Source organism: Puma concolor, chromosome A2 (assembly GCF_028749965.1).
Source record: "Puma concolor isolate L17-30 chromosome A2, mPumCon1.1.hap2, whole genome shotgun sequence".
In the NCBI taxonomy this organism is placed as follows: Eukaryota; Metazoa; Chordata; class Mammalia; order Carnivora; family Felidae; genus Puma; species Puma concolor.
In genome coordinates this window covers 169563064-169590379 of record NC_141668.1, presented here as the reverse complement: position 1 = coordinate 169590379, position 27316 = coordinate 169563064, and the positions used below count along the sequence as shown (strand labels likewise).

At 60.5% G+C, this 27316-nt stretch overlaps 3 protein-coding genes across 6 annotated transcripts in view; 2 read left to right on the top strand and 1 right to left on the bottom strand.

Moving 5' to 3' along the window:
* The window catches only part of TJP3 (tight junction protein 3), a 28541-nt gene extending 12720 nt beyond the window's left edge, over positions 1 to 15821 (top strand). For all 3 annotated transcript variants that reach the window (XM_086699505.1, XM_086699504.1, XM_086699503.1), the window contains exons 5-21: positions 32 to 353; positions 1359 to 1462; positions 2761 to 2920; positions 3164 to 3272; positions 6371 to 6429; positions 6670 to 6736; positions 6934 to 7090; positions 7616 to 7724; positions 7807 to 8044; positions 8154 to 8365; positions 10282 to 10377; positions 12977 to 13047; positions 13457 to 13667; positions 13768 to 13868; positions 14021 to 14284; positions 15142 to 15188; positions 15591 to 15821. In XM_086699505.1, the coding sequence (XP_086555631.1) occupies positions 32 to 353; positions 1359 to 1462; positions 2761 to 2920; positions 3164 to 3272; positions 6371 to 6429; positions 6670 to 6736; positions 6934 to 7090; positions 7616 to 7724; positions 7807 to 8044; positions 8154 to 8365; positions 10282 to 10377; positions 12977 to 13047; positions 13457 to 13667; positions 13768 to 13868; positions 14021 to 14284; positions 15142 to 15188; positions 15591 to 15693 (2430 nt within the window). In that variant the 3' untranslated portion in view covers positions 15694 to 15821. The remainder of the gene's footprint in view (positions 1 to 31; positions 354 to 1358; positions 1463 to 2760; positions 2921 to 3163; positions 3273 to 6370; positions 6430 to 6669; positions 6737 to 6933; positions 7091 to 7615; positions 7725 to 7806; positions 8045 to 8153; positions 8366 to 10281; positions 10378 to 12976; positions 13048 to 13456; positions 13668 to 13767; positions 13869 to 14020; positions 14285 to 15141; positions 15189 to 15590) is intronic.
* Positions 15822 to 15911: 90 nt separating this feature from the next.
* APBA3 (amyloid beta precursor protein binding family A member 3) lies at positions 15912 to 23486 on the bottom strand. The gene is made up of 11 exons (XM_086699506.1): positions 23307 to 23486; positions 22128 to 22717; positions 22000 to 22039; positions 18616 to 18761; positions 18365 to 18451; positions 18097 to 18258; positions 17486 to 17665; positions 17190 to 17402; positions 16456 to 16575; positions 16218 to 16358; positions 15912 to 16110 (listed from the first exon to the last, which is right to left on the bottom strand). Exons 2-11 carry the CDS (start codon positions 22701 to 22703, stop codon positions 16039 to 16041), a joined length of 1737 nt encoding a protein of 578 aa, XP_086555632.1. The 5' UTR covers positions 22704 to 22717; positions 23307 to 23486; the 3' UTR covers positions 15912 to 16038.
* A 298-nt stretch (positions 23487 to 23784) lies between these two features.
* MRPL54 (mitochondrial ribosomal protein L54) lies at positions 23785 to 27316 on the top strand. 2 transcript variants are annotated; one of them, XM_086699509.1, is made up of 4 exons: positions 23785 to 24052; positions 24179 to 24383; positions 25233 to 25398; positions 25691 to 27316. In XM_086699509.1, the coding sequence occupies exons 2-4, from the start codon at positions 24266 to 24268 to the stop codon at positions 25821 to 25823; spliced, it is 417 nt and encodes a 138-aa protein (XP_086555635.1). In that variant the 5' UTR covers positions 23785 to 24052; positions 24179 to 24265; the 3' UTR covers positions 25824 to 27316. The 2 variants fall into 2 exon arrangements, with proteins under 2 accessions (XP_086555635.1, XP_025772342.1); XM_025916557.2 differs by having other exon boundaries at positions 23785 to 24383.

The window sequence follows — 27316 nt, the reverse complement described above, 5'->3', positions numbered from 1 at the left end:
GAGCCGGCCCCTCCCCTTTCTCCCCTCACAGACCGTGAAGCGTCCCCGGAAAATCCAGCTGCCTGCCAAGGCCAGCCCCTCTGGGGGACATCAGGTCTCGGATGGGGAGGCTGACCACGGCCAGGGCTACGACGGGGACACATCCAGCGGGTCTGGCCGCTCCTGGGGCGAGCGCTCCCGCCGGCAGAGGACGGGCCGCCGGAGCCGGGCCGGCAGCCACGGGCGCAGGAGCCCAGGCGGCAGGTCTGAGGCCAACGGGCTGGCCCTGGTGTCGGGCTTTAAGCGGCTGCCGCGGCAGGACGTGCAGATGAGGCCCGTGAAGTCCGTGTTGGTGCGGAGGAGGGACAGCGAAGGTGAGGTCGGCGGGTCGGCGGCAGTGGGGCTCCCCGTTCCCGCCAAGGGGCGCCGTGGCCGCGCTGACCCCTTGTCCCGTGTGTCCAGAGGCGTCCCCGTCCTGGTCCCTGGGACCTGGGACATGTGGCCTCGTGCGGCAGAGGGGCGCAGGCCCAGGCCCCTGAGGTGGGGGTGACCCTGGGTGTCCCGGGGGGCCCGGCGGCCTCGCGAGGTCCTCACGAGAAGGGGGCAGAGAGATGGGCAGACCCCGACCCGAGCTGCTGGCCGTGAGGATGAGGAGGGGCCGCGGGCCCAGGATGCGGGGCTTCTGGAAGCCGGGAAAGGGGGGAGCCAGGCCCTGGGGGAACCGGCCCTGCCCACGCCTGGGTGTTGGGACTTCTGAGCCCAGAACCATGAGATTGCAAACTGGTATTGTTTTCCGGCCCGGGAAACTCACACACTGTGGCATCCGTAGAAGCGTCACGATACTAGAATTCCCTCCGTAAGGCCAACGTGTGGCCTCTGACCCCATCTCAGTTCAGTAGCAGCACCCTGGCCTTAGAATTCTAAACATGATGTGACAAATGGCACTGGGACATCGGCCCCCTGCCTTGTAATTAAAAAAAAAAATTTTTTTAATGTGTATTTTTGAGAGAGAGAGAGAGAATGATGGAGCGTGAGTGGGGGAGGGGCGGAGAGAGGGGGACGCAGAATCCGAAGCAGCTCCAGGCTCCGAGCTGTCAGCACAGAGCCCGACGCGGGGCTCGAACCCACGAACCGCGAGATCATGACCTGAGCCGAAGTCGGGCGCTTAACCCGGAGCCTCCCCCCCCCCCCCGCCCCGGGCGCCCCAGCTGCCTTGTAACCGTGATAACAAGAGTCACATCCTGAAAACTCTCACCGGGATGTCATTGAGGGTGTCGGGGAGCTGGGACCTGGGCTCCGTTCCTTCCCACGCCCCTGCCGTGGACCTTCTGCAACCCAGACCCCAGGCCCTGCCTCAGTGTCCCTCCTCCCCCCCACAGAGTTCGGGGTCACCCTGGGCAGTCAGATCTTCATCAAGCACATCACTGAGTCGGGCCTGGCGGCCAGGAACCGCGGGCTGCGGGAAGGCGACCTCATCCTCCAGGTGAGCCCAGGCTTCCTGTCGGGGGGCGGGACAGGGAGACCCAGTGGCGGGTGGGGGCGGGGGGGGGGGAGGGGCTGGCAGGGCAGGTGGGCAGAGCCAGAACCATTTGTACTTAGTTGCCTCCTTCCCAAGGGTTAGAGAGGGCCCCCCCGCCCCCACCTGCCAAATGTCAGTTTCTAGTATCCCCAGAATCCCGCCGCGGGGCCAGTCGCCAGGTTTTCAGGACCAGCTCTGCCTGAAAGCTGGTTTCTTTCTAGACTCCTCTCCTGAAAATCTGTTTCTAGTGATTCCTGGTGTGGGATTTCCAACCCCTTTCCAGGCGGTAGCTTCTCAAGGGTCCTCAGAGTTTTCTGTTTGTAGCGATCCCCAGGAATTGTCTGTTTCTAGGGGTTTGGGGCAGACACTAGAAACGGGTAACTCAGTAGGGGGGGTGAGAAACTCACCATCCCCAGAGTAAATGCAAACACACTCCCCGCGGAAAATGTTAGAAAGGGATTCCTGGAGTGCGTGCAGAGGGGCATTCAGTCCTCCCTCCAATTGTATGTTCCTAACCCACCTCTAAATGTCAGTTTCTAGTCCCTCCTGCAGATTGTCTGCTTTTAGTATCTTTGGGTATCTACATATCTGCTCCCTGGTTAGACCGGTTTCTTTTTTTCTTTTTTAAGTAGGCCCCACGCCCCACGTGGGGCTCAAACTCACGCTCTATGGACTGACTAGGCCCCCCCTAGTTAGACTTGTTCCTAATGTTTGTTTCTAGCGTCTCCTGAGACATTCCCCTTCTAGGGAGGTGGGGAGTCAGGCTGCTTTTAATTTTCCCCCAAAGCCCCCCCTGCCCCTCAGAAGATTGGCTGATTCTGGAATTCTTTTTTTTTTTTTTTTTTTTTTTTTGAGAGAGAGAGAGAGAGAGAGAGAGCACATGCGAGCTCGTGCATGTGTGCATGCAAAGAGGGGAGGGGCAGAGAGAGAGGGAGAGAGAGAATCCCAAGCAGACTCCGTGCCGTCAGCAGAGAGCCTGATGCGGAGCTCGGTCCCACGACCCTGGGATCATGACAGGAGCTGAAATCAAGAGTTGGACACCTAATGGACTGAGGCACCCAGGCGCCCAAATTCTGGAATTTTTGTGGGAGTCACTTCTGGGCATGGTCTCCTCACAGGAGGGATCCTGTCCGATCGTTTTCTCTTGAGAACGTCTGTTTTTAGCAATTGTGTGTTTCTAGTGCCCCCACCAAGCTGTCTGTTTCTAGTATCCCCTTATCTAGTGTTAACTCCCTTCCTGTCTTCCTTCCCGGGCCTTTTAGATCAATGGCGTGTCCAGCGAGAATCTGTCTCTGAGTGACACACGGCGACTGATCGAGAAGTCAGAAGGGAAGCTGACTCTGCTGGTGCTCAGGGACAGAGGGCAGTTCCTGGTGAACATCCCACCGGCCGTCAGTGACAGCGACAGCTCTCTCCTGGACGGTGAGGGGCCAGAGGGCAGCGGAGGGCAGAGGAAGCCGAGGAGGCCAGGCGGGGCCTAGCAGGGCACGTGAGCCTGGCCCAGTGAGGCTCAGAGAGGGACAGACACTTGTCCAAGGCCACACAGGAAGTGAGGGCTTACTGGCCGAGCCAGACTCTGGTCTAGGCCCCTTGGCTTAGAGGGGCCTTGACGTCCCCCTCTGCGGTGCGGGCTGCAGGCCTGATGGGACGTCCTCTCCGCTGCAGACATCTCCGACCTCGGCTCAGAAACATCCCAGGCGCCACCCTCCCACGTCCCACCGCCACCCCAGCATGTGCGGCGGAGCTCTGACGCCAGCTGGACCGACTCCCCCGAGTACGTACCCCTGTCGGCCAGAATGGCTGAGTGGGAATGGAACGTGGGCATATCTTTTCCGACTGGAGGGTGCAGTCCTGGTGGCCTGCCTGGAAGAGGCTTCCCCCGTCCACACATAGTCCTCCTGGCCCCCAGTACGTGGCTCTGGGTTCTTGGGACCGGGGGAGCCTGGTAGGGATCGACTTAAAGCAGAAGGAGCAGAATTTTCCAAGACCCCCCCCCCCCCCCCATTTTCGACTTCCATCCAATTTCGAACCCATTTTCGACTTCAGTCCTCCTTTAGGGATTTTCTCTTGGGGGCAAGATAGCCATGGGTGTGTGCAGGGACTGGAGGGTGCTTGCTCGTTATGATGATGTTTACAGATGGGAACAAGTGGCAGTGACCTTGCATCCGTGTCCTGCGGTGGCTATAACACAGCGCCCAGACTTGGTGGCTTAGGACAGGAGACATTTATGGTCTCCCGGTTCTGGAGTCCCAGATGAGGGTGTGGGCGGGCCACGCTCCCCCTGGAGGCTCGGGGCGGGGAGGCGGGGAGGCGGGGAGGCGGGGAGGCAGGGGGCGGGAGGTCTCTCCTACCTTCTGGTAGCTTCCAGCAAGTCCTGGGCTCGTAAGTGGCCACCTCCTCTTGATGTCTTCACGTCATCTTGTCTGTCTCTGGGTCCAAACGTCCCCATTGTATAAGGACACCAGTCATACGGGATCAGGGCCTCCCCTCCTCCTACCGGTAGGTCCTCCTCTCCACCGATCGCATCCACCGCGACCGTATTTCCAAGTACCGTCACATTCTGCGATGCTGGGGGTTAGGATTTCGGCGCAGGAATTTTGAGGGGACACGACTCCATGCCTAAAAACAGAAACGCCCAGGGGCACCTGGGTGGCCTAGTCGGTTGGGCGTCCGACTTCGGCTCGGGTCACGATCTCGCGGTCCGTGGGTTCGAGCCCCGCGTCGGGCTCTGTGCTGACAGCTCAGAGCCTGGAGCCTGCTTCAGAGTCTGTGTCTCCCTCTCTCTCGGACCCTCCCCCGTTCATGCTCTGTCTCTCTCTGTCTCAAAAATAAATAAAAACATTAAAAAAAATTAAAAAACCAAAACCTAAGTGCCCAGCCCATGGGGATTAGGTCATGGGTATATTATCGCTAAGGCCTTCGGCACCTATGAAGCAGGGGTCGATCCGTTATCTGTGGCTGGGTAGCAAATCTCCCTAAAGCCTAGCGGCTCGAAACGCCGGTGAACATTATCCCACACGGATAATGTGGAGTTCGCTGGGTGCCTCTGATCTCTGGGTCTTAGGAGGCTACAGCCGAGGCGCCGGCTAGGGCAGTAGGATGTGGGGGTGGCTGATCCCCAGCGCACTCACAGCCGTGGGGGCAGGAGGACTCAGGGCCTCGCGGGTCCCCAGAGCGAATGATCCCACAGAGACTTAAGAATACGGACCGAGGGGCGCCTGGGTGGCGCAGTCGGTTAAGCGTCCGACTTCAGCCAGGTCACGATCTCACGGTCCGGGAGTTCGAGCCCCGCGTCGGGCTCTGGGCTGATGGCTCAGAGCCTGGAGCCTGTTTCCGATTCTGTGTCTCCCTCTCTCTCTGCCCCTCCCCCGTTCATGCTCTGTCTCTCTCTGACGCAAAAATAAATAAATGTTGAAAAAAAAAAAAAAAAAGAATACGGACCGAGACAGAAGCTGCTTCTCGTAACCTCAGCTCAGCACTTTTCCCGGGTCCCCGGGGCTGGTTCGGCCGGGAAGGGGACCCCAGAGCCCCAGATGTCGGGGTGCTGAGTATCGGTGACAGAAGGAGGCAACACGTGTGTGCTTGGGCCACAGTGAACGCCCGCTCCTTCGTACGGCTGTTACCGTGCAGCCGGGCTCGGGGACGCTCGGTAACGGGAGCGCCAGCCTCTGGAGCGACACGGGGCGGCATCTCTCAGAGGGTTGGGGGCGGGGGGGGGGGAGGGTCTCTTGCATGACCTTCCCCGGCGTCCCACTTGCACACAGGAGGAGCCGTGGGTCCGAGCGGCCGGACCGGCTTCTGGGGTGCCAGCCCGCTCCAGGAGGCAGAGGTGGGGAGGGGACTAGTATTTCCAAATTTCTTTCCCGTGTCCTGGGGATTCACGGGGTGAATGTCAGATGCTAACGTGCGGCGTGATCTTCGTGTTTTGTTCTTTTTAAAAACAATCTTTGACGTTTATTTTTCAAGAGAGACACAGAGCGCACGCGAGGGAGGGGCAGAGAGAGAGGGAGACACAGAATCCGCAACAGGCCCCAGGCTCTGAGCCATCAGCACAGAGCCTGATGCAGGGCTTGGACTCACGGACCGCGAGATCGTGACCCGAGAGCCTCACCGACTGAGTCACCCAGACGCCCCGTGACCTTGACGTTCTTTCGAAAGTATATAGTCAGCCGCACGTGTTTATTTGGAAGCGTCTGCCGGGTCTGGAAAGTAACTCATCTGTGCTAATAGCGGGCTGGCTTTGCAGGGGACTTTCCTTCCCGTGTGTGTCTCAGGCAGCTCAGGCTGTGATGACGAATACCACACATGGTGGGGGGGTGGTTTGTGGAGGCTGCAGGTCCGTGGTCACCGTGTTGGCTCCGGCGGTCCCTGCTGGGGGCTCCCCTCCGGGCTGCAGACACCCACCCGCTTCTCTCCGAGTGTGGTCACGTGGAAGAGACGGCACTCGGGTCCCGCACCCCCTTCCTGCCCCCCCCAACCTCACCTAACCCTGATCGCCTCGCCTCCCAGACGCCCCACCTCCCAAACCATCATCCCCCCCACCCCCGGGGTTAGGACGGCGGTGGCGCGGGGGGGGGGGGGGGGAGCACAACACTCAGACCATATCACCTTCTATAGCTTTTCACTAACTAGAATCATAAACATGACCATCGGCCACAGGTTTGCCTCACTTTGAGCGATGCCTCCTTGTGGCCCTGACTTAGCCGTCCCCGGGGCTCAGAGGAGGGAACCCGAGTTCAGAGAGAGAGCAGCGGCCCCACGGTCTCCCAGCCAGAAAGGCAGAATTTGAATCTGGGTGCAAATAAATGAGAATTGCTACAGTCGCCTCTCGGCATCCGCCCCTGCTTCACCCCAAATCTGTTCCCCCTCCAGGGAGAGCCCCCCGCTTTGGCGGGACAATTCAGTGGGTTCCACAACCATCTCGGAAACAGGTGAGCGGACGGTGGCAGGGACGTGACTCTGAGCATCCTTCTGATTTTTCTGATCCCAACCAGTGAGGTGGTGCCAGGCAGGGCGGGAGAGGGGGGCAGGGGCCTAAGAGGTCAGGGGCAGCTCCCTGGGAAGGATGGAGGGCTGGGTGACAGCGCCGTGGGGCAGGGACACCCTAAGGCTGAGGTGTGGCGGCTAGACCAGTCAGGGTGCTTGGAAAACACACTGCTGTTCCCTTTCAGGCTCCGCCAGGCAAAGCAGCTATGACATCTACAGGGTGCCCAGCGGCCAGAGCAAGGAGGACCGTGGGTACGTGCCCCCGGGGAAAAGAGCCCCCTCAGCCGGACACTCGCGCATCCCGGGGCTGCGTCCCCGTGTTGGTGGGGCCGCCATGCGAGGCTGTGGGGAAACTGAGGCCCGGAGGGGGTGGGGGCTCTCCCAGGGAGGCCCAGCGCGCCCCCTCTCCACCCATTCCGGCCTAACCCCGCCTCTGCCTCCCCTTACAGGTACAGCCCCGACTGGAGGGTGGTCCGCTTCCCCAAGGGCTCCACCATCGGCCTGCGCCTGGCCGGCGGCAATGACGTGGGCATCTTCGTGTCCGGGGTGCAGGAGGGCAGCCCGGCCGACGGGCAGGGCATCCAGGAGGGAGATGAGATTCTGCAGGTGACTTGGGGCAGCCGGCAGTGGGTGTGGCGGCCTGCTGGGTGGCCCTGGAGTCTGTCCTGGCCTGTGTGTCCTCCCCCAGGACCCGCAGCACCCCCAGGGACATGTGAACATTAAAAAAAAAAAAAAATTTTTTTTTTACATTTATTTATTTTTGAGAGACAGAGCTTGAGTGGGGGAGGGGCAGAGAGAGAGAGAGGGAGACACAGAATCGGAAGCGGGCTCCGGGCTCCGAGCTGATGGCACAGAGCCCGCCCTGGGGCTCGAACTCACAAACCGTGCGATCGTGCCCTGAGCCGAAGTCGGACGCTTAACCGACCGAGCCAGCTACATCTGAACGCCCCTGGACATCTGAACGTTTTAACGTCTCCCTGCCTGTGTCATGACCTCGTTGGCTGGGTCACGACCAGTCCCTGCTGTCCTCCCGGGAGTGGGCCCCGTGCCCAGCAGACCTGGCATCGCCGGTCCGGCCGGGGGGGGGGGGGGGGGTGGCCGCGGCCCATGCCACGCCCCCTTCCCCGGCAGGTGAATGACGTCCCCTTCCGGAACCTGACCCGCGAGGAGGCCGTGCAGTTCCTGCTGGGGCTGCCGCCTGGCGAGGACGTGGAGCTGGTGACGCAGCGGAAGCAGGACAGTGAGTGCGCGCGCGCGCGGCGCCGGGCGGGCGGGGGCCGGGCGGGGGGCCTGGGCGCTCACCGAGCCTCCCCGGTCCGCAGTCTTCCGGAAAATGGTGCAGTCCCGCGTGGGCGACTCCTTCTACATCCGCACGCACTTCGAGCTGGAGGCCAGCCCCCCGTCGGGCCTGGGCTTCACCCGCGGAGACGTCTTCCACGTGCTGGACACGCTGTACCCCGGCCCCGGGCAGAGCCGCGCCCGCGGGGGCCACTGGCTGGCGGCGCGCATGGGACGCGACCTCCGCGAGCAGGAGCGGGGCATCATCCCCAACCAGAGCAGGTGCGTCGCCCCTCGGCCTCGGCTTCCCCGCCGCAGACGGGCGCGGCCTCCCGGCTCCCGGGCCGGGTTTCCGCCGCCCTCCGTGCCCAGCCCCCTGCCTCCTCCCCAGGGCGGAGCAGCTGGCCAGTCTGGAGGCCGCCCAGCGCGCCGTGGGCGCCGGGCCGGGCGCGTCTTCGGGCTCCAACGCGCGGGCCGAGTTCTGGCGGCTGCGGGGTCTCCGTCGAGGGGCCAAGAAGACCACCCATCGGAGCCGCGAGGACCTGTCCGATCTGACCAGGCAGGGTCACTACCCGCCGTATGAACGCGTGGTGCTTCGAGAAGGTGGGTCCGAGGGGCGGGGGGCCGAGGGGAGGGGGGGCTCGTAAGGCTTTCGGAAGCTCTGGACCAAGTCTTCCTCCGCGTCCAGGCTTCGGAAGCCCCCATCCTTAACCTCCCCCCCCTCACCCAAAATACCCATTTTGGGTTATTTTAGGGTGCCGAAGGAAACAGGAAAGGGCTCCTTTCCTTTTCCAGTAGAGATCCGCAAGCCACAGGCGCAATCTCGAAAAGAAGTGGTTATCCGTAACTTAAACAATTTACCTTGTTACCGTACCCAAAGTATTTTAACAGATAACCCAATTATAAGTAGTCGGTGAGATATTTCACACCCTCCTGTGCGCGCGCGCACGTGTTTGTGTGTGTGTGTGTGTGTGTGTGTGTGTGTAAGCCCTGGTGTGTATTCTGCACTTGGCACATCTGGGTTCAGACCAGCCACGTTTTAGGGGCTCCACGGCCACACGTGGCCTGCGGTGGCCGCCCGGGCGTTCCGTGGGCGCTGCCCTTTCTGGGGTGTCAGCTGGCGCTGAACAGACACCCTTTAAAATCCACGCATACTGTGAACGGGCGTGAGACCGAAGCCTGAACACGCGTGTCCACAGCAGCACGGCTCACAACGGCCCAAACGTGGAAACAACCCACATGCTCACCGACAGATGAAGGGATACACACAGTGTGCCCACCGCGCACGCGCGCGTCCACGGAGGAATGTGTCCACCGCGCATGCGCGCGTCCACTGCTGAACGTGTCCACCGCGCACGCGCAGGTCGCTGCCCCGCCCACTAGCAGGAGCGAGGCGCCCACACCCGCTGCCCTGCAGACAGACCCTGAATGTTTGACGCTCAGAAAGGGAACCAGACCCCAGAGCCCACACGGGGTCTGAGTCCACGTGTGTGAAACGTACAGAACAGGCTCAGCCAGGGACAAGAAGGGGGTTCGTGGGGGCTGGAGGGGGTGACTTTTTTTTTTAAGTTTATTTTTTTATTTTTTTTTTTGAGAGAGACAGGGTGTGAGCGGGGGCGGGGCAGAGAAAGAAGGAGACACAGAATCCGACGCAGGCTCCAGGCTCTGAGCTGTCAGCATAGAGCCTGATGTGGGCTCAGGGTTCGAACTCACGAACCCTGAGATCATGACCTGAGCCGAAGTTGGGCGCTTAACCCACTGAGCCACTCAGGTGCCCCTCAAAAATAAACTTCAAAGAGAAAATTCAAAAAATCCTTTCCGAGGGATGGGAATAGGGGTATCAGGAGGGGGCTGACTACTCTTTTTTCTCCTGCCATTGTGCGTTCTGTGCCCGTTTCCTCATGGCTAAAATGATGTAGCCATCAGTCCAGTGGTTGGCAAACTCTTCCTGCAAAAGGTCAGACACAGTTACTATTTTAGTCTTTGTGGGGCCGTGTGGTTTCTTTCAAAACGACTCCACTCTGCACGAAGGCAGCCAGAGGCAGTACATGAGTGGACGTGACTGTGTCCCAATAAAACTTTATTTATAAAACAGGCAGTGGGCCGGATGTGGCCCCACGGGTTGTAGTTTGCGGTCTACTGACTTCAATGCTATAACCCAACCCACGTGAGAGCTGCAGAAGCAGAAAAGAGCTTCTTTTTAAGTCATAGCCCGGGTGTAAGTAACGGAGGGTGGTCTCACATCTTGTTTTTCCGCCTTATGATGTGGTCCAAGACCATTCCGGCCGGGGAAGAGGCAAGAAGGTGAACAGGGATCCTATCTTTCCTGGAAGGCTACAACCCAGAACGGCGCACAATTCTGCTTGCACCCCATTGGCCGGGAGGTGGTCACGTGGCCCTCCTGCCTGCAGGGGACGCTGGGAGATGTAGTCTTCAGCCGGGCAGCCATGGGCCTGGCTGGGTCTAGCGGTCTTTGCTGCAAATGGGATCTTGATCCTTGCCGTTTCTCTGCCCCTCAGCCAGCTTCAAGCGCCCGGTGGTGATCCTGGGGCCCGTGGCAGACATTGCCATGCAGAAGTTGACTGCGGAGATGCCCGACCAGTTCGAGATCGCAGGTAAGGAAGCAGCCTTGTTGGGGGAACGATTTCACAGCCTCTTCCCCAGCGCGGGGGCCGAGGCAGCTTGATGAGGGGGCTGCTGCTGCTGCTGTTTCGGGAAAGAGTTAAAACAGCCACGGCAGGCAGACACGAGGCAGATGAGTCACCAGCGCCCCCTCCAAGGCCTGGGCCAGACGTCCTGAGCCAATCATGGCGCTCTTTGTCCGGATAGAGCCTCAGAATCCTTCTTAATACAGTTCGCCCGGCAGCCATTGCCAAAGCCATTGCCGATGAACCCAACGTGCCACCTGCCCCTTCCTTTATTGAGCTACAGACACAGCGTTGAGCAAGATAGACAACTGTTCCCCCGAGAACACCAAAAATTCACGAACAACTACTGAAACAAGCTGGGGGGGGGGGGGCGGGGGTCAGTAAATTAAAGCTCCAGGGCCAAATCTGGCCCATCAGCTACGTGTTTATACAGCCTGCCAGCTAAGAATGGTGTATCTACACATTTCAAACGGTTGAAGAGAAGTTAAAAGAAATGTGATGTGACACATGAAAATGATATGAAATTCACATTTCACCACCTATAACCTATCAATAAAGTTTTATTGGGATACAGCCACACCTGTTGGTTGACACACTGTGGCCGCTTTCCAGCGGAGAGAAGTGTTTGCAGAGCGGATGCCCTTGAATACAGCATCAGATCAAAGCCCCGTGGGGTGGCGATCTTGGTCAGGAGCCCCCCAAAGGAGGGCGGAGGGGCTTTTCTTGCAGACACACACCGTCTCCTTGCCAAAGTGTCCCCTGGCCGGGGCTTTCGAGCGAGGCCGTTCTCTGGGCAGATGTCATCTCCAGGCAATTCCTGCTCCTCCTGGCTGGGTGACCCTGAGCTGGTGGCTTGCCCTGAGACCTCACTTCCTCGTCTCTCAAATGGGGTTGTGCTTGGCAGGAGGAATGAGTGTGGGAATGGTCTTCGTGCCCGTGCGAGGTGCGAGCATTTCAGGAGGTGAGGCCCTTTCTCACTGCCCCGGAGGGCTCAGCAGCCTTCAGGGGGCTTTCCCCACAGCAAAAGGGGAGGCAGGGTCTGTGGGAAGGGAACTTGGCGGAAGGACGAGGCTCCGGCGTGTGGTTTGGAGGGCAAGGTCGTCTTAACATCACTAGTCGCCGGGGAAGTGCCGATCAGAACCACAGTGCGAGGCCAAGCGAGGCCCGGGACGGGGCCAGAGCGTAACACAGCAAAACAGAGCATGGCAAGTGTCCGTGAGGATGTGGAAAGTGGGGGCCCTCGTGCTCGGCTGGGGGAGCGTGAGACCAGGCGGCCACTGTGGAAAACTACGAGCAGCTCCTCGGTTACACAGAGTCATCGTCTGACCCAGCGAGCGAGTCCACATCTGGTCTATACCGAAGAGAAGTAACGGCCGGGTTTCAAACGGGCACTTGCACCCCCACGTTCCCAGTATTAGCCACAGTGAAGGATAAACACAGTGTCCGTCCACACACTGGAGTATGATCCAGCTGTAAAAAGGAAGAACGTCCTGTCTCCTGCCACCACGTGGGTGGACCCGGAGGACACTGAGCAGTGACAGAAGCCGGGCACAGAAGGACACGTCTCGCGTGACCCCCTGGAGGAGTCCTGCCCACAGAGACAGAGAGTAGATGGTGGGAGCCAGGGGTGGGGCAGGAGGTGGGGAGCCAGTGTTTCATGGGGACGGAGTCTCAGTTCGGGGACATGGAAAGTTCTGGAGACAGATGGCGGGGGCGGCTGCACGACAGTGTGAGTGTGCCTGAGGCCGCTGAGCTGTGTGCTTAGACATGGTGAGTTTTATGTTCTGTACATTTTATTTTACTTTTTAAATTTTTTTAATGTTTATTTTGGAGAGGGAGAGAGAGAGAGGGAGAGAGAGAGACAGGGTGCGAGCAGGGGAGGGGCAGAGAGAGGGAGACACAGGATCCGAAGCAGGCTCCAGGCTCCAAGCTGTCAGCACGGAGCCCGACACGAGGCTCAAACCCGCAAATTGTGAGATCATGACCCGAGCTGAAGTCAGACCCTTAACCGACGGAGCCCCCCCAGGTGTCCCTGTTCTGCACATAACAATAAAATAAATTAGGTAGGGTTCTGCCCCACTCCCCCCCTTTTCCTTTTGGGCCCTCCAGAGCAGGGCATGTCACCTCCATCAGCCCCTGGCTGTCCTGGAGGGCTTCCTGGAGGAGGCAGGGCTCTATCTCGAGTCCTACAGAACGCATGGGGGATGGGAGAGCAGCAGACGCAGCCCGAGCCAAGTTGGGGCCAAGCGGGGCACAGCTAGTGTCTGGAACACAAACACCACATTGGGCTCCTTGCCCTGCCCCTTGTCGGCTCCGTGACCCCGAGCCAGTGACCTTATGTCCTTGAGGCTGTTTCCCATCTGCCACATGGTCCACGGCAGTGTAGGCCACGGTCAGGAGGGAGACTGAGTGCAGCGAGTCAGGCTCGTGGCTGTTGTTAGACTTGCCCTCGGGGTGATGGGCAGCCATGGTGGGTTCTTGAGCAGGGGAGGGGCAGGTAGGCCCGAGAATCTGAGCGGCGAGGGGAGCGCCCTTCCGCAGCCGCCGGTCACCTCTCCCTCCACAGACAGCGTATCGAGGACCGACAGCCCCTCCAAGATCATCAAGCTGGATACCGTGCGCGTGATCGCCGAGAACGTAAGCAGGGCCCCGCTCTGTGCCCCGTTTCAAGGGTTGGGAAACCAAGGCCCAGGCCTCCAACCCGTTCCCGCCCCGGCCGGGCTGCACGGCACAGACCCCCTCCCCCTCGGCGCCCCTCTCGGAGGTGCTGCGATGCCGATGCCGGGGCTTGAGAGGGACAGAGACACAGTGGCGAGCCCTGGGCCGTCACAGCCCCTGCCCACTGCGCTCGCGGGCGCCCTGAGGTCAGGGTCCACCTTGACCCCAATCCTCCATCTCCACCTCTGATCTTCTGACCTTTCACCTGCCTCCTGACCTATCCGCTGCGTCTCTGGGTGTTTCTCTCCCTGCCGTCCGCCCCGCCCCCCGCCTCCGCCTCCGCCTCCGCCTCCGCCTCCGCCTCCGCCTCCGCCGCGGGCTGGCGCAGAACAAGCACGCGCTCCTGGACGTGACGCCGTCGGCGGTGGAACGCCTCAACTACGTGCAATATTACCCCATCGTGGTCTTCTGCGCCCCCGAGAGCCGCGTGGCCCTCAAGGCCCTGCGCCAGTGGCTGGCGCCCGCCTCCCGCCGCAGCACCCGCCGCCTCTACGCGCAAGCCCAGAAGCTACGCAAGCACAGCGAACACCTGTTCACGGGTAGGCGGACGGCGGGGTGGGGGGTGGGGGGGGGGGAGGCTGCGTGGGCGGTGGGTCCTGGCCGCGCACTTGCGGCCACGCTGAAGCCCCCTCCCCGCAGCCACCATCCCCCTGCATGGCACGAGTGACGCCTGGTACCGGGAGCTCAAGGCCGTCATCCGCGAGCAGCAGACCTGGCCCATCTGGACGGCCGAGGACCAGGTACCCGGGGCGGGGGTTGGGGCACGTCCACGGCCAAGGTCGGACCTGAGGTGACGGTCTGGACCTGCTTTGGCAGTGAGGTTGGAGGCCGGGGGTGGGATTGGGAGGAGGGGGCGGGGCCTTGGCTCAGCCAGGCCACGCCCACCCCGCAGCCGGACAACTCGTCGGAGGGCAACCTGGACCTGCCTCACCGAGGCCTGGCCGACAGCTCTGCGGATCTGAGCTGTGACAGCCGGGTCAACAGCGACTACGAGACAGACGGGGAGGGCTACACGGATGGCGAGGGCGGCCCCCACACGGACGTGGACGAGGGTCCGCCGGCGCCAGCTCTGGCCCGGTCCTCGGAACCCGTGCTGGCGGATGAGCCTCAGAGCCCGGGGGATCATGGGAGAGCCCCGGGTCCCCGAGGGGCCCAGGTAAGCAGGGCACGGGCGGCGGCGGAGGTGGGGGGGGGCGGCCTGGCAGGGGTCTTGGGTGGGGCTGGGACACACAGGGGAGGATTTGCCACCAGGATGTTTGCCACCAGGATGTTAACGAACAGAAGCTTCTCTGATCAGATCAGTGTCTGAGACCCGGACCTAGGGTATTTGAGCCACTGAGTCACTGAACAACTTAAAACAAACATTGTAACCTCTGTATTTCCTTATCTGGGACATAATGAAATGGATAAATCTTGACGTCACAAGGTGGCTGTTTAAACTCAATGCTCTTCGTCCAAGTCCCAGCCCACACTAGTTGGGTGTTTAACAACAACATGTATTTATATAGCATTTGTTCTTACTGAGCCTGCCTCAGCCTCTGCAGTGCCCTTTATAAATTCGACAAAGGCAACCCTTCCTCCAGACTGTCTCTTGTTAAATATAAAAATGTACAAATCTGTGAGGTCTCTACTTGGAATGGTCCTTCCCTGGAGTTGTGCAGTATCCAACCTGCTCAACTGTCCACGGCAGCTTGCTTATGGGGCAGGCACTATCCTGAGCACTTTCCATACACGGATTTATTTATGAGTTCCTAACAACAGCCCTCTGAAGAATTCTACAGCTGGGAACCCACTTCCCCCTTTGCTGACAGGCTAGGGGATCGCAGCCAAGGCCTTTCTCTGTCCCACCCCATTTTCTCACTAAAAATTGGAGGAGTTGCAGACCTGTGTGGGGCAAGGAGAAAGCGTGGGTAGCACCACCGGGGCCAAGGTGGGAAGCTGGGATGGGGGTCCTCTACACCCTACTTTGTCTTACTCTGGGGGAAGTGCTGACCTCCTTTCTCCCCCTCCAAGGTGGATGGCCATTCCCCCCATGGTCAGTGGCGACAGGACAGCATGCGGTAAGAGCCCCCCCCCCGTAGTCCAGATTGGGGCCCCTCGGCCCTCTTCCTGGGACTCAGGCTCTGGGGGTGACGAGACCGAGAACTAGGCTATGCCTTCATGGTGCTCCCAGCCCAGTGGGCGGGTTGAAAGCAGACAGGGTCACTCGGACCCCCATGTCGTCAGGGCCAAAGAAGCAGATGCTGTCTTCCTACGAGGACTGATTGGGAAAATCTCCTGAAGGACAGGACACTGGCTGGGGCTTTGAAGGATGTGGAGTTCGTTAACGAGGCTTGATCCCTAAATGCACAGTCTCGCTCATCTCTGTCCACACCCACCGTGCCCCACAGAGTCAGCCTCAGGTAAGGGTGGCTCCTGCCTGTCCCCTGCCCACAGCCTCTATTCTATTTCCTGATCCCCAGGACATACGGGCAGGAAGCTTTGAAGAAAAAGTTCACGCGAGCTCGAGACATGGAGTCCTCTGACGAAGACGGCTACGACTGGGGCCCGGCCACCGACCTGTGACCCCTCCCAGGTGGCCAGCTGGCCCCTATCCCCTCTTCCTCCCTAGAGCTGGGACTCAGTTTCCCGTACGGAACCTAGAACCCTACCTCCTTCCGCCAGTCTTTAATAAATAGAGTATTTTCACAGCAGTGGCTTCTAGAGATTTCCAGGAAGGACACCGAGTTGAGAGTCGGTCGTATCCTTCCTCTCTCAACGCCACAGATCTCGAGCCAAGATGCTGCCCGTTTGTCAAGCATTTAATGTTTTCAATCAGAGAAGAACAGGGAGCCAAGAAGCCTCCGGAGGCCCCGCGGACGGAGTCCCGGGGCTGCTGGCGCTAAGGCACGGTGGCGGGCTGGTGGCCGGTCACAGGTACACGGGCTGCTCCTGGCCCGTGAGCAGGCGGTAGGTGGCGGCCGGCATCGTTTTGATGTGGACCTGGGGGGGCCAGAGCGGAGGCCGGCGGCTGGGGGCGGGCCTGGGCCGGCAGGAGGGCACGCCCCCCGGCCCCGCCCCCGGCCCCGCCCCGGCCGCTGCCCGCGCACCTCAACGTGCGCCTCGGTGAGCAGCTCGATGATGCGGGCGTGCGGCGTGGCCACCACGCTGTGCCCGTTGATCTCGATGATGCGGTGCCCCACGCGCACGCCCCCGCGCTCGGCGATGCCGCCCCGGAGGAGACTGCAGATCTGGAGGGGGCGGGGAGGGGGCCGTGCTGCTCAGGGGGGGGCCGCCGGTCTCCCCCCCCCACCCCCCTCCCACCCTGTCCCGGGGCCGGGGTCTCACGATGCCGTCCTCCACGCAGAAGCCCAGCTGTTCGCGGGCGTGGGGCCGGCGGATGATGGCCGTGGTGACCGGCGGGCAGTGGATGATGCTGAGGGTCACCAGCGTCTGCGACTTCACCTCCTGTGCGCGACAGGGGCTGTGGGCTTAGCGAGGCCCCCAGGGCGCTGCCGGACCTCGCGGCACGCTGCAGCTCCCTCCGGGGCCTCAGTTTACCCACTCGTAAAATGGAGCTTTGGAGTCAGGGCCCTAGATTCTAGAAGGCTCCTCGAGAAGCAGTTAAGAACACACGACTCAAGCCCGGCGGCCTCGGGTTGGAGCTGTGTGACCTCTCCCCTCCCTTCCCGCGGCCTCCGTTTCCTCACGGGAAGCAAGCTTCTAGCCAGGTCGGCCGTGCTCACTCCTTAACCTGCTGCGTGGGCCGGGTCGGACCCGCCCTCCTGACCTGGCCAGGTCCCTCCCCATGTTCGGGCCTCAGTTTCCCCATCCAACAAAAGGGTCCAGACTCAAGAACACGCTTGCTGCCTCGCGGCGGAGAGGAAGGCCCCGGCTCTGTAGCTGGGCTGCTGGTGCTACATCCTGCCTTCACCCCATCATGGTCACCCGGACCAACAACATCCCCTCTCCAAGACTCAGTTTCCCAGAGCACGGGGCATTTGGGGGGGGGGGGGACTTAATGCTCCATGCCCCTCTGGACTGGCCCAGGGAAAGCACCCTGCCACCCTGAGAGGACTCACGCGGACGGCGGCCTGGCAGGCGGCCAGGGGCAGCCCCACCAGGCTGGTCCCGTTGATGGCAGTAAGGCGGTCCCCGATGCTGAGGGCCCCCGAGCGCTCGGCAGGGCCCCCGTGCAGCAGGTTGGCGATGACGGCCGTGGGCAGCAGGGAGCCCCAGCCCGACTCCACCAGGGCCACGCCCAGGCCCTCGCCCCGACGCTTCTCGATGCACACCTGGGGGGGGGGACACGGTGGGTGGGGGGCATGAGGGCGGCTCTGAGGGAGGCTGGCAGGGGCCCCCCGGCCCGCACGCTCACCTCCCTGCAGTTCTCGCTGTTGGAGAAGTGGTCGAGGTCCCCGTTGTGGAGGTGGCCGGGGCCCGTGGCCCCCAGGCTCTGCTGGGCGCCCACCTGGCTGGGGTCGATGCCGCTCTCGCGGAGGAACTGCCTGTAGGCCACGCTGAAGGCCTGGCCGATGGCCTGAGCAATGAGCTGGGCCTGCGTGGCGACGGGCAGTGGCTCTCGGGGGGTGTCCCGCCCCCCTCCTTCAGGTCTCCCAGACCCTCCTCGGGGCTGAGCCCTCCCGGCCCCCGTCAGGGACAGGATTTCTGGGAGACAGCCCCGTGCCCTGTGGCTACGGGGACTGTGGAGAGCAGCCGCTGTCTTGGGGAATCTGTCGGGGGAGGGGAGGGACACCAGCCGGGAGGGGGGAAGGCTGTGGGGTGGGCCGCCAGTCTCTGAGGCTTATGGCAAAGACCAGAGGCCCAGGGGGTGGTGGGGGAGACAGCCGACAGCGCTGAGGACCGAGGGGAGGACGCTGCAGGGACGGTGTGACCAGGGGTCTCTGGAAGAGCGCAGGGCGGGCCGAGTCCCCCTCTCCCCCCCCCCCGCCCCCCCTCCCCCCGGATGCCCGGAGCCGGGCTGCTCACGTCCTCTGAGTGGAAGACGTGACAGATCATCTTGTAGAGCTGGCGGCTGTGTGCCTGGGGCGCCGGCCGCCGGGCCAGCCGCCGCCGGGCCATGAGCACCAGCACGTTGCCGATGTCGGCAATGTAGGAGATGGTCTGCAGGGCGTGGTCCATCATGGCCTCCTGCAGGGGGGCGGGAGGGGGGGGAGACCAGGCCTGGGCGGACTGTGCGGACCCTCGGGGGGGGGCGGGGGCGCCCCCAGCCCGGTGGCCGGGCCCGGCCCTGTACCTGGGAGTCAGCCGTCAGAACCTTGACCCTCTTGGTGGAGACAAAGAGGTCCACCTCCGTCATGGGCTGGGTCTCCCCCTCGGGGGCCTGTGGGGGGGGGGGTGGGAAGTGGAGGCCCACGAAGACCCAGCCTCTGCCCGCCCCACCCCCACCAGGCTCCAGGGGCCTCGAGGACCGGCCTGCGGCTCCCCCCTGCCCCCACCACCTCCCGCCGGCCCTGGGGAGCCCCACCTGCCCGGCCCTGGCTTCACCTTGACGCGGTCCATCGCCTCCCGGGCCTGGGCCATGCGTGTGCTGGGGGGCGGGTTCCGCTCGGACACCAGCTGGGTGGAGCCCAAGTATTTGGCCCCAAATATGACACCGTCTAGGAGGTCTTCATGGTCACAGGGACCAGGGACTGAAGGCAACAGCGGAGGAGGGTCAGCCCGAGAGCCCTGCCGGCCGTGTCCAGCCCCACACGCTCCGCCCAGGGTCCCGGCTCCCACGGTGGTCTGGAAGCACCGACTTCTACCCCCCAGCCTAGCACTTGAGCCACGCGGGTCTGCCCGCCGTTCCAGAACCATCCCAGCAGCAGGAGGGACAAGCAGCTTGGCCTTCACAGATTTAGAGCCCTCTCGTCAGTCTCGAACCAGCTGACTCTGTCCACGGCTCAAGGACTCTGGGCCAGATGACCCAGTTTCTGGACCCCTGAGGGTCTAGAACCAAGGTCAGAGCCCCCCAGAAAAAAAAAAAAAAAAAAAAAGCTCATGGCGGACACCTCCACCCTGTGTTTCTAGAATTCTGTCATCAGGCTACAACCAGGCAGTCCCACTTCTAAAACCAGCAATGTCCTAGGACCAGTCAACGTCACTCGGTGGTTCTGGAATCCCCCGAATCCATCTAGAGCCAGTGAGCTTTGACCACCGTTCCAGATTTCTCCCTTGCCAGCCCAGAACTGCAGACGACTCTGTTCCATACTCAGAGAACTGCCCGATCAGAGCAGAAAGAGACCCCTTGTCACATTTCTAAAACTCACACCGTCCAGAACCCCAGCTGGCTCCCCTCTGTGACTCCAGAACTCTCCGACAGTCTCGGACCACAGAATTCCGGGGGGGGGGGGGGGGGCGTCCAGAAATGGGCACCACTCCAGAACCACATCTCCCCACTCCGTGATTCTGTAACTTCTTCATCGTGACGGCATCGGGTCATGCTTCTAACGGTTCTAGAACATCCTCACATAGTTGCGACACTTCAGTTGTACCCTGTGGTTCTAAGAATTTTCGGAGCAGCCCAGCAACAAACAACTCTGCTCAAAGTTCTAGAATTCCACCAACCCAGCCCAGAAACACGCAGAACGTTCCCCTCCTGGTTCTGTAATTCCCTGAGCAGTCTAGAACCAGACCAGACAGCTCGGTCAGTTCTAAAGTGTCCTAACCGGGAGCCATTGCTTTGTTTGTTCCAGGTCTGGAAGACCCTAAGCATTCTGGAACAGCAGACAGCTCTACTCTGAGCTTCTAGAACCGCACCATCCAATATGCTAACAGCCAGGCACATGTGGGTGTCGTGCCCCTGAAATATGCTGTGACGTGTAAAACGCACACAGAATTTTGAAAATTTAGTAGGAAAAAAACGTAAAAACAATTGTAGATACCGGTTGGACGTTGAAACGACACTCAAATACGTTTGAGTTAGTTAAAATGGTATGAATTTTGGAGTGCCCGGCGGGGGGGGGGGGGCTCACTGGGTTAAGCATCTGATTCTTCGTCTTGACTCAGGTCATGATCTCACGGATCGTGGGATCGAGCCCCGTGTCAGGCTCTGTGCTGACGTAGTGGAGGCTGCTTGTGATTCTCTCTCCGTCTCTCAAAATAAATAAATAATTCTATATATTTTTAACATTTATTTTTTTTTTATTTTATTATTTTTTTTATTTTTTTTTTCAACGTTTTTTATTTATTTTTGGGACAGAGAGAGACAGAGCATGAACGGGGGAGGGGCAGAGAGAGAGGGAGACACAGAATCGGAAACAGGCTCCAGGCTCCGAGCCATCAGCCCAGAGCCCGACGCGGGGCTCGAACTCACGGACCGCGAGATCGTGACCTGGCTGAAGTCGGACGCTTAACCGACTGCGCCACCCAGGCGCCCCTTAACATTTATTTTTGATAGAGAGGGAGAGAGAGAGAGAGAGAGAGAGAGAAAGAGAGTGCGAGCAGGGGAGGGGCAGAGAGAGAGGGAGACACAGAATCCAAAGCAGGCTCCAGGCTCTGAGCCGTCAGGACAGAGCCGGACGCGGGGCTCGAACTCTCAGACCGCGAGATCAGGACCTGAGCTGAAGTTGGACGCTCGGCCCACTAGGCCGCCCAGGTGCCCCAATAAATAAATATTTTTTAAAAATTAAAAAAATGTTACCAGTTTTACTTATTTTTTCTGTAAAGCAGAGAACTAGGAAATCGAAAGTCACTCGTGGCTCACGTTATGATTCTATTGTATAGCACAACTCTAGAACTTTCTGAGTACTCTAGAATCAGATGGCCCTACCCACAGTGGCAGAACACCCTCCTTTGGTCTGGAGCGGCAGATAAGCTCTTTTCCACCCATGATTATGAAACCCCCCAGTCTAGATAGCTCTGTTCATTCCAGAACACTCTCACCGGCCCAGGTTCTCTTAATCTAGAACCACAGGCAAAGTGCCAAAATCTGGAACTACCTGGGTGACTCATAGCTCCACCCATGATTCCGGCACCTTGTAACCATAGGTCCAAACCAGCTCCCCTTCCCACAACCATAAAACTTTGCTCTTTGACTTATAGCCTCAGGTAGTTTAGGTGGAAGTCCTAGAACATTCTAGATGCCCAGAACCAGTTCTTTCCACGCCTTCGGGGCAGAGATTGACAAACTTCTTATGCAAGGGGACAAACAGTAAATATGTCTGTCTTTGTGAGCCAGACGGTCTCTGTTGCAACTACTCAACCCCTGGCCGTTGTAACATGAAAACCACCATAGACAGTCCGTGAATGAATGGGCCTGGTTGTGTCTCAATAAAACTTTATTTGTGGATGCCGGAATTTGAGTTGCACATCTTTTTTATGCATCAAGAAATATTATTCCGTTTTCTTCCAACCGCTTCAAAATGTAAGAGCCGGGGCGCCTGGGTGGCTCAGTCGGTCAAGCGACCGACTCTTGACTTCGGCTCAGGTCACGATCTCGCGGTTCATGAGATCGAGCCCCATGTGGGGCTCTGTGCTGACAGCGCGGAGCCTGCTTCGGACGCTCTCGCTCCCTCTCTCTCTGCCCCGCCCCTGCTCGTGCGCACTCTCGCTCTCAAAATAAAAACATGAAAAAAAAATTTTTTTTTTAAACCTAAGAGCTGGTTAGCTCACGAGGCGTGCCAGAACAGGCGGCGGGTTGGATGTGGTCCGCAGATGGCGATCTGCCAACCCCTGCTCTAGAACCCGGTGCTCCACATGGCAAACCTGCCCTTCCGTCCCAATTCCTTCTAGAACATTCTCACCGGACCGTCTGGAGTCTACTCAACCAACCTCAGAGCCTCTCTAGAAGCAACTCGTCACTGGCCAACTTTGTGCCAATTTGGGAGCCTGAGCTGGGCTATTCTGAAACTGCCCAGTCCCTGTGGCCAGGGTGGACAGGACACTCACCCTCCTGGAGGGCAGGGTATGGCACCAGGGTCTTGGGGCTCTGGAAGAAGACAGAAGAGGGGCAGGACTGAGTCCCCTGGCTTGGCTGCTGGCAGCAGAGGTGGCCCAGGAGGCGGGACAGGCTCTACCTGGACACTGGCAGGGGGCTCTTCGGGAACAACCAGAGGGACTGTCTCCAGCCACGGTTCTGGGGAGCTGCTTGAGCTCCGGCTGCCGGCCTGCTCGGCAGAAGCGCCCTCCGGCCATTCCGGGGGGCCGGCATCCCCGTCTGGGTCCTCAGGGGGCTGCAACAGGCGAGGAGCAGGGTCCGGAGGCTCCTTCGGACAAGACTGGGGAGGAGGACACTCCTGGCAGTGCAGAAGGCTCAGCAGGTCGTCCCGGCCGGCCTCGGCAGACAAGAGCCCATGGGCATCAGCGACGTCCTGGGAGGCCAGGCCGTGGCCGGTGGCAACGTGCAGGGGGCAGGGAGGTCCGTCTGGGGACAAGCTCGCCAGATCACCAGGCAGAGCCTCAAACTGCTGCACCAGTTCCCGAATACTTGGCCCATCAAGTTCCATCTGATTCAGGCTGCCGGGGCCTCCCGGCACCGGGTCCCACTGGCAGTTGGGGGTGACGTCCTGAGGGGGTGAAAGGGCGTCCCTGGGCTCCTCCAAGTCCATAGCTGGAGGGCCTGGGGGAGACTGGGAAGTTGTCAGGGATTCCATGCCTGGGCCAGCATCTGAAAGAGAGATTCAAAGATACGATCTCCTGAGTGCCAGCCAGGTGCCAGGCTCTAGGTGGGGGCCGCTCGTACAGAACACATAACCTAAGCCGCACCATACCCTCCAAGGAAGGGTCCGCTATGATCTCCATTGTATAGATGAGGAAACTGAGGCGCAGAACAGGCCGTTGTAAGACAGTAGCTCCACGGGCTCCAAACCCTGAGGTCCCGCCCCCCCCCCCCCCGCGGCCCTGTACCTGTCACCCCAGGCCTCTCCCAGCCGTGGACCCCGTCACCCCAGACTTAGTTCTTCCACATCTTCCTCCACCGCGACCTTGTAACCCAGGTGGGAGACACACCCTGACTCTACAGACCCGGTTGGTACAGTTCCATGAGACCGCGGGCTCAAGACCTCAGTCTAAGCCGAGATCCAAGACCCCAGAAATCAGAGCCTCGTCTCAAAACCTCCAATGTCACGCTCAAGATCAACCCCAGGCTCTGACCCGAACCTCAGAACCCAGCCTGAAGACCTAACTCGAGCCTAAAGCTACAAGTGAAGACCCCGGTCCTCCCGAAGACCCCAGACTCAAGACTTCAGACCCCCTACCTCAGCCGCCGGCTCCAGACCCCGTTCTGCCCCGTCAGGCCACTCACTTCCCACACCGAGGCGGCCTCAGCCCGCACGGCCCCCAGGACCCCACGCCCCGGCAGGACAGCCCTCCAGTGGCCGCGGCGCCGGCAGGTCCGTCCGCGCAGCGCTCCCGGCCCACTGGGCTTGCGCGCGTTTGCCGGGCCTGCTGGGAAATGTAGTTCTCCCAGCGAGCCTCGCGGCGCCGGAGCGCCAGGTGTCGGAACCAAGGGTTCGAGTCCAAATGCTCTGTTTACACAGAGTGAGAGCCCGGGCTGGCCTCTGGGCCTGTTTCCTCAATTACAAAACGGGGTTAGTGATCATTGCCTGCCTTCTGCGGCTGTGGGCATTATCCCAATGGATGAGAAGAAATGGGACTGGAAAATATCAAAGGGAGAGGCGGTCTCTTTCGACTCCAGGGACACCGGAAGCAGCGCCGGGACCCTATTTTACATGGACTTCCGGTTTCGCTCACAGTAGGGTGGAGGGATGGCGCGTCCTGGCATAACTTTCCCTCCCTGAGCTTCGCTTCCGCAATTATAAACTGGGGATAATAATAGCAGCTACCTGCTACTGGTGAGGATTAAACGAGATCGAGCTGGCTACAGATTTAGCAAAAGGGCTGGAGGATAATGAGGCTATTAAGTATTAGCCAATTACTTTTAGGTTTTCAGTAATTGCTCATTGAATAGAATCAGGAATGCATAAGGTGTGATCTTCAAGTGGTAAGTAACCAAAGAAGGGCAATAAGTAAATGAAATCTCTTTGGAAAGTCCCCTCACACGGTAACTGAAGACCCCTGTAAAAGAAGTCACGGTGAATGGCTAACGGTGGAGTACTACATTTCCCAGAAATCTCTAGGAGCCTACAACTCCCAAGCACCCCTTAGCCGCTGTCGTCTCCCGGAAGAGTGCACGTGCGGACAGCCGGCATACGCCATGGCGGCCAGATGCCTCTTCGGGGCTACGCGGACCTGGGCCAGCTGGTCGGCCCGGGAGCTCCCGGTCCCTGTCGAGCCTGGAAGACTCCTTGTACGGGGTTACGCCAAGAGACCGGGTGAGCTGGGTTAAGAGGGACCCAGATGGGCATGGTTTGGGAATTGGGAGTTAATAGTGCGCAGGCGCTTGTGTGGGAGGCGGTGCCTAGAATCCGGGCGCGAGCTTAAAGAGGCAGACGCTGAGCTATTTGCGCAGGCGCGCTCTGAGGGACCTAGGAAGGGATTTGGCTCACTGCGCCGGTGCGGGATGTGTTTTGTTGCGGGGAGGGGGGGGGGGGGCGGGGTGTTAGGAACTTGGGTCCCAACTCTTGGGTCACTGTGTGACCTTGGGCTACCCGCCACCGGAAATTCGAGGAAGCAGAGGGGCCCGTCTAAGTATTAGCCACCTAAGCAAAGGCAAAATCAGCTGGGTATAGCCTTGCCTGATCTCCTTTGTTGAAAGGAGGGAACTGACAAAATGTTGGGCGTTAAAGACACATACCAGACCTTTTTCTCTGTGAGATAAACAGAAGGTATCAAAACAGAATTGGAGAGCAATGACCTGGTCAGTCTGCGCGGCAGTGTTAAAAGCAATATCTGTGTCTCACTTAAAGTCATTTTGGGTGCATGGGGCGCCTGGGTGGCTCAGTCGGTTGAGCGTCAGACTTCCGCTCAGGTCACAGTCTCACGGTTCATGGCTTCAAGCCCCGCATCGGACTCACTGCTAAGGATCCTGTGTCCCCTTCTCGCTGCTCCTCCCCTGCTCTCGCTCTCTGTCTCAAAAATAAGCATTAAAAAAGATCATTTTGGGTGCAGCAGGCAAGAGTCTAGGGGACCCGGGGGCCACCCGGAGAAAGGGGTAGAAAAGAAGGCTGGCCTCCTGGGGTGCAGCTGGACAGAAACGACTCTCTCCCCCCCCCCCCCCCCAGTCATGAAGGGGGGCAAAGGCGGCAAAGGTGGTGTGGTCAGCGAGGCCCTGAAGGACCCAGACGTATGTACGGACCCTGTCCGACTCACCAGTCATGCCATGGGCGTCAACATCTACAAGGAGCGCCAGGACGTGGTCCTGAAGCCAGACGAGGAGTACCCTGAGTGGTGAGTGGGCCAGGCTGGAGACCCGGGAGACCAAGTGACGGGGTGAAGGTGGCCTAGCTGATCCCCTGTGCTTTCCAGAGGGCTTCCCTGGGGAGGTGATGCGTGGCTCCAGACCTGAGTGGGTGGAAGGAGCTTTAAAGGTGGATGGAACAGCCAGTGCAAAGGCCCTGGGGCAGGACTGCGCAGCCTCTGTGTGGGGCCCCGTGTGCTGCTGCCTCTACCCAGGGTGCCCGGGGTGGGGGAGCTGTGAGGGTCTGCTGTGCGGCCCTGACCCCTGCCCACACCGCATCAGGCTGTTCCAGATGAACGTGGGCCCCCCCAAGAAGCTGGAGGAGTTGGACCCCGAGACCCGGGAGTACTGGCGGCTGCTGCGGAAACACAACATCTGGCGTCACAACCGATTGAGCAAGAACCGGAAGTTCTAGCAGGGGAAGGCCCCGGGGCCGCCCTGACTCGTCAGGGACCTCACCAGGCCCAGCAGGAGGACCCCGGAGGCACACAGCATCTTCCCCATCCTGCCCCCACAGAAGACTCTATCTGCCTGGAGAAAAGAGTTTTCTGAGAGCAGAGGAGGCCCTCTCACCTGGTGCCTGGTTGGTCCCCAGAGTGAGGCTGGACCAGGGCCCTGGGGGTCGTCGCGGGCCCTGGGTGCTGCTGGGTGCCGTCTGCTGCCGGAGCCGGGAGGGAGACTGGGGCAGGTGGGGGGCGGGGGGCGACTCAGGCCCCGTGGTTCCGTGGCTGCAGCCTCCCCCCGGGCAGTTGCTGTCCATCTTCGGGATTTCTCACGCCGCCCAAGAGGCCCCAGCTCGTCTTCCAGGAGGAGGTGTTTTTAGACCCACCTCTCTTGGTTGCAAGAGACTCAACCCTTCTCTGTGCCACCCGGACCGTAAGCATCTTTGTGGCCTTCGGAAGCCGAAGTGTCTGGGGCGGGCTTGGCCCTGAGGCATGCTGGCCTCGGGGACTTCAGTGTCCAGGTGTGTGGCTCTGTCTCTGGGTCCTTGTAGCCCCAGGGACTAGTTCTCTTGGACGAGTGTGGCCCCAGGACCCCCGGCTGAAGCCCCCTACCTAGTTTAGCCGGCCCAGCCAGAGGGAACGGACTTGGTTTTCCTTCTTTGGCCAGAGTCATGTGTCGTCTGCATGGGCCGGTCATTTGAAACAGCCTGGGGACCTGGGCCTCACCACCATCCTCCCGTCCACCCGTCTGGTACCCGGGTCTCGGTCTCCCCCGCCCCCTCCCTCACCTTCACCCCCCGCAGGAGACGCATCCCGGAATCTTGCATTAAGACCCCGCGAACCTGACCCACAGACCTGAGTGAGAACCCCGGCTCCCAGCAGTCCTAACTCCTGCCCTGCCTGGGACCCAGGGCCGAGGCTGGGGCTTGCAGGGGGTGGAGCGGGGGGATGGGATGAGGGCACCCCCTGGGGGCCGGGCCAGGGGCCCTCGGGGCTCCTCTGCTTGTGTGGCTGGGTGGGTGGGGCTGGGGACTAATTCCGTCTAGTCCCAGGAAAATGGGAGTCCTCATCCTCTTAGGAAGACTCTGCCCAAGCGGATTACTTGCCCTCCCTGTGGCCCGCCCAGAGCAGGCGGAGGGTCCCAACCCTCCCGTGGATCCCCTTGGCTCTCGGTGTGAAAACAGAGGTGTAACGGCTACAAGGCCTTGCCACACCTGCCTCCCGTCACCTCCCTGCGGGCACCTCGCTGCTCCAGCCACAGGGGCCTCCTGGTGGTTCCTCCCTCGTGCCAACCCCGGTCCTGCCCCAGAGCCTTTGGGTGTGCTGTTCCCGCTGCTGTTCCCGCTGCCTGGGTGGCTCCCCCCCACAGGTGTTCCCATGGCTCCCTCTTTACCTCCTCCAGTTCCGTGACGTCACGTCTGAGAGGCCCCCCGACCGCCCTGTCGAACTACAGTTGCTGCATGCA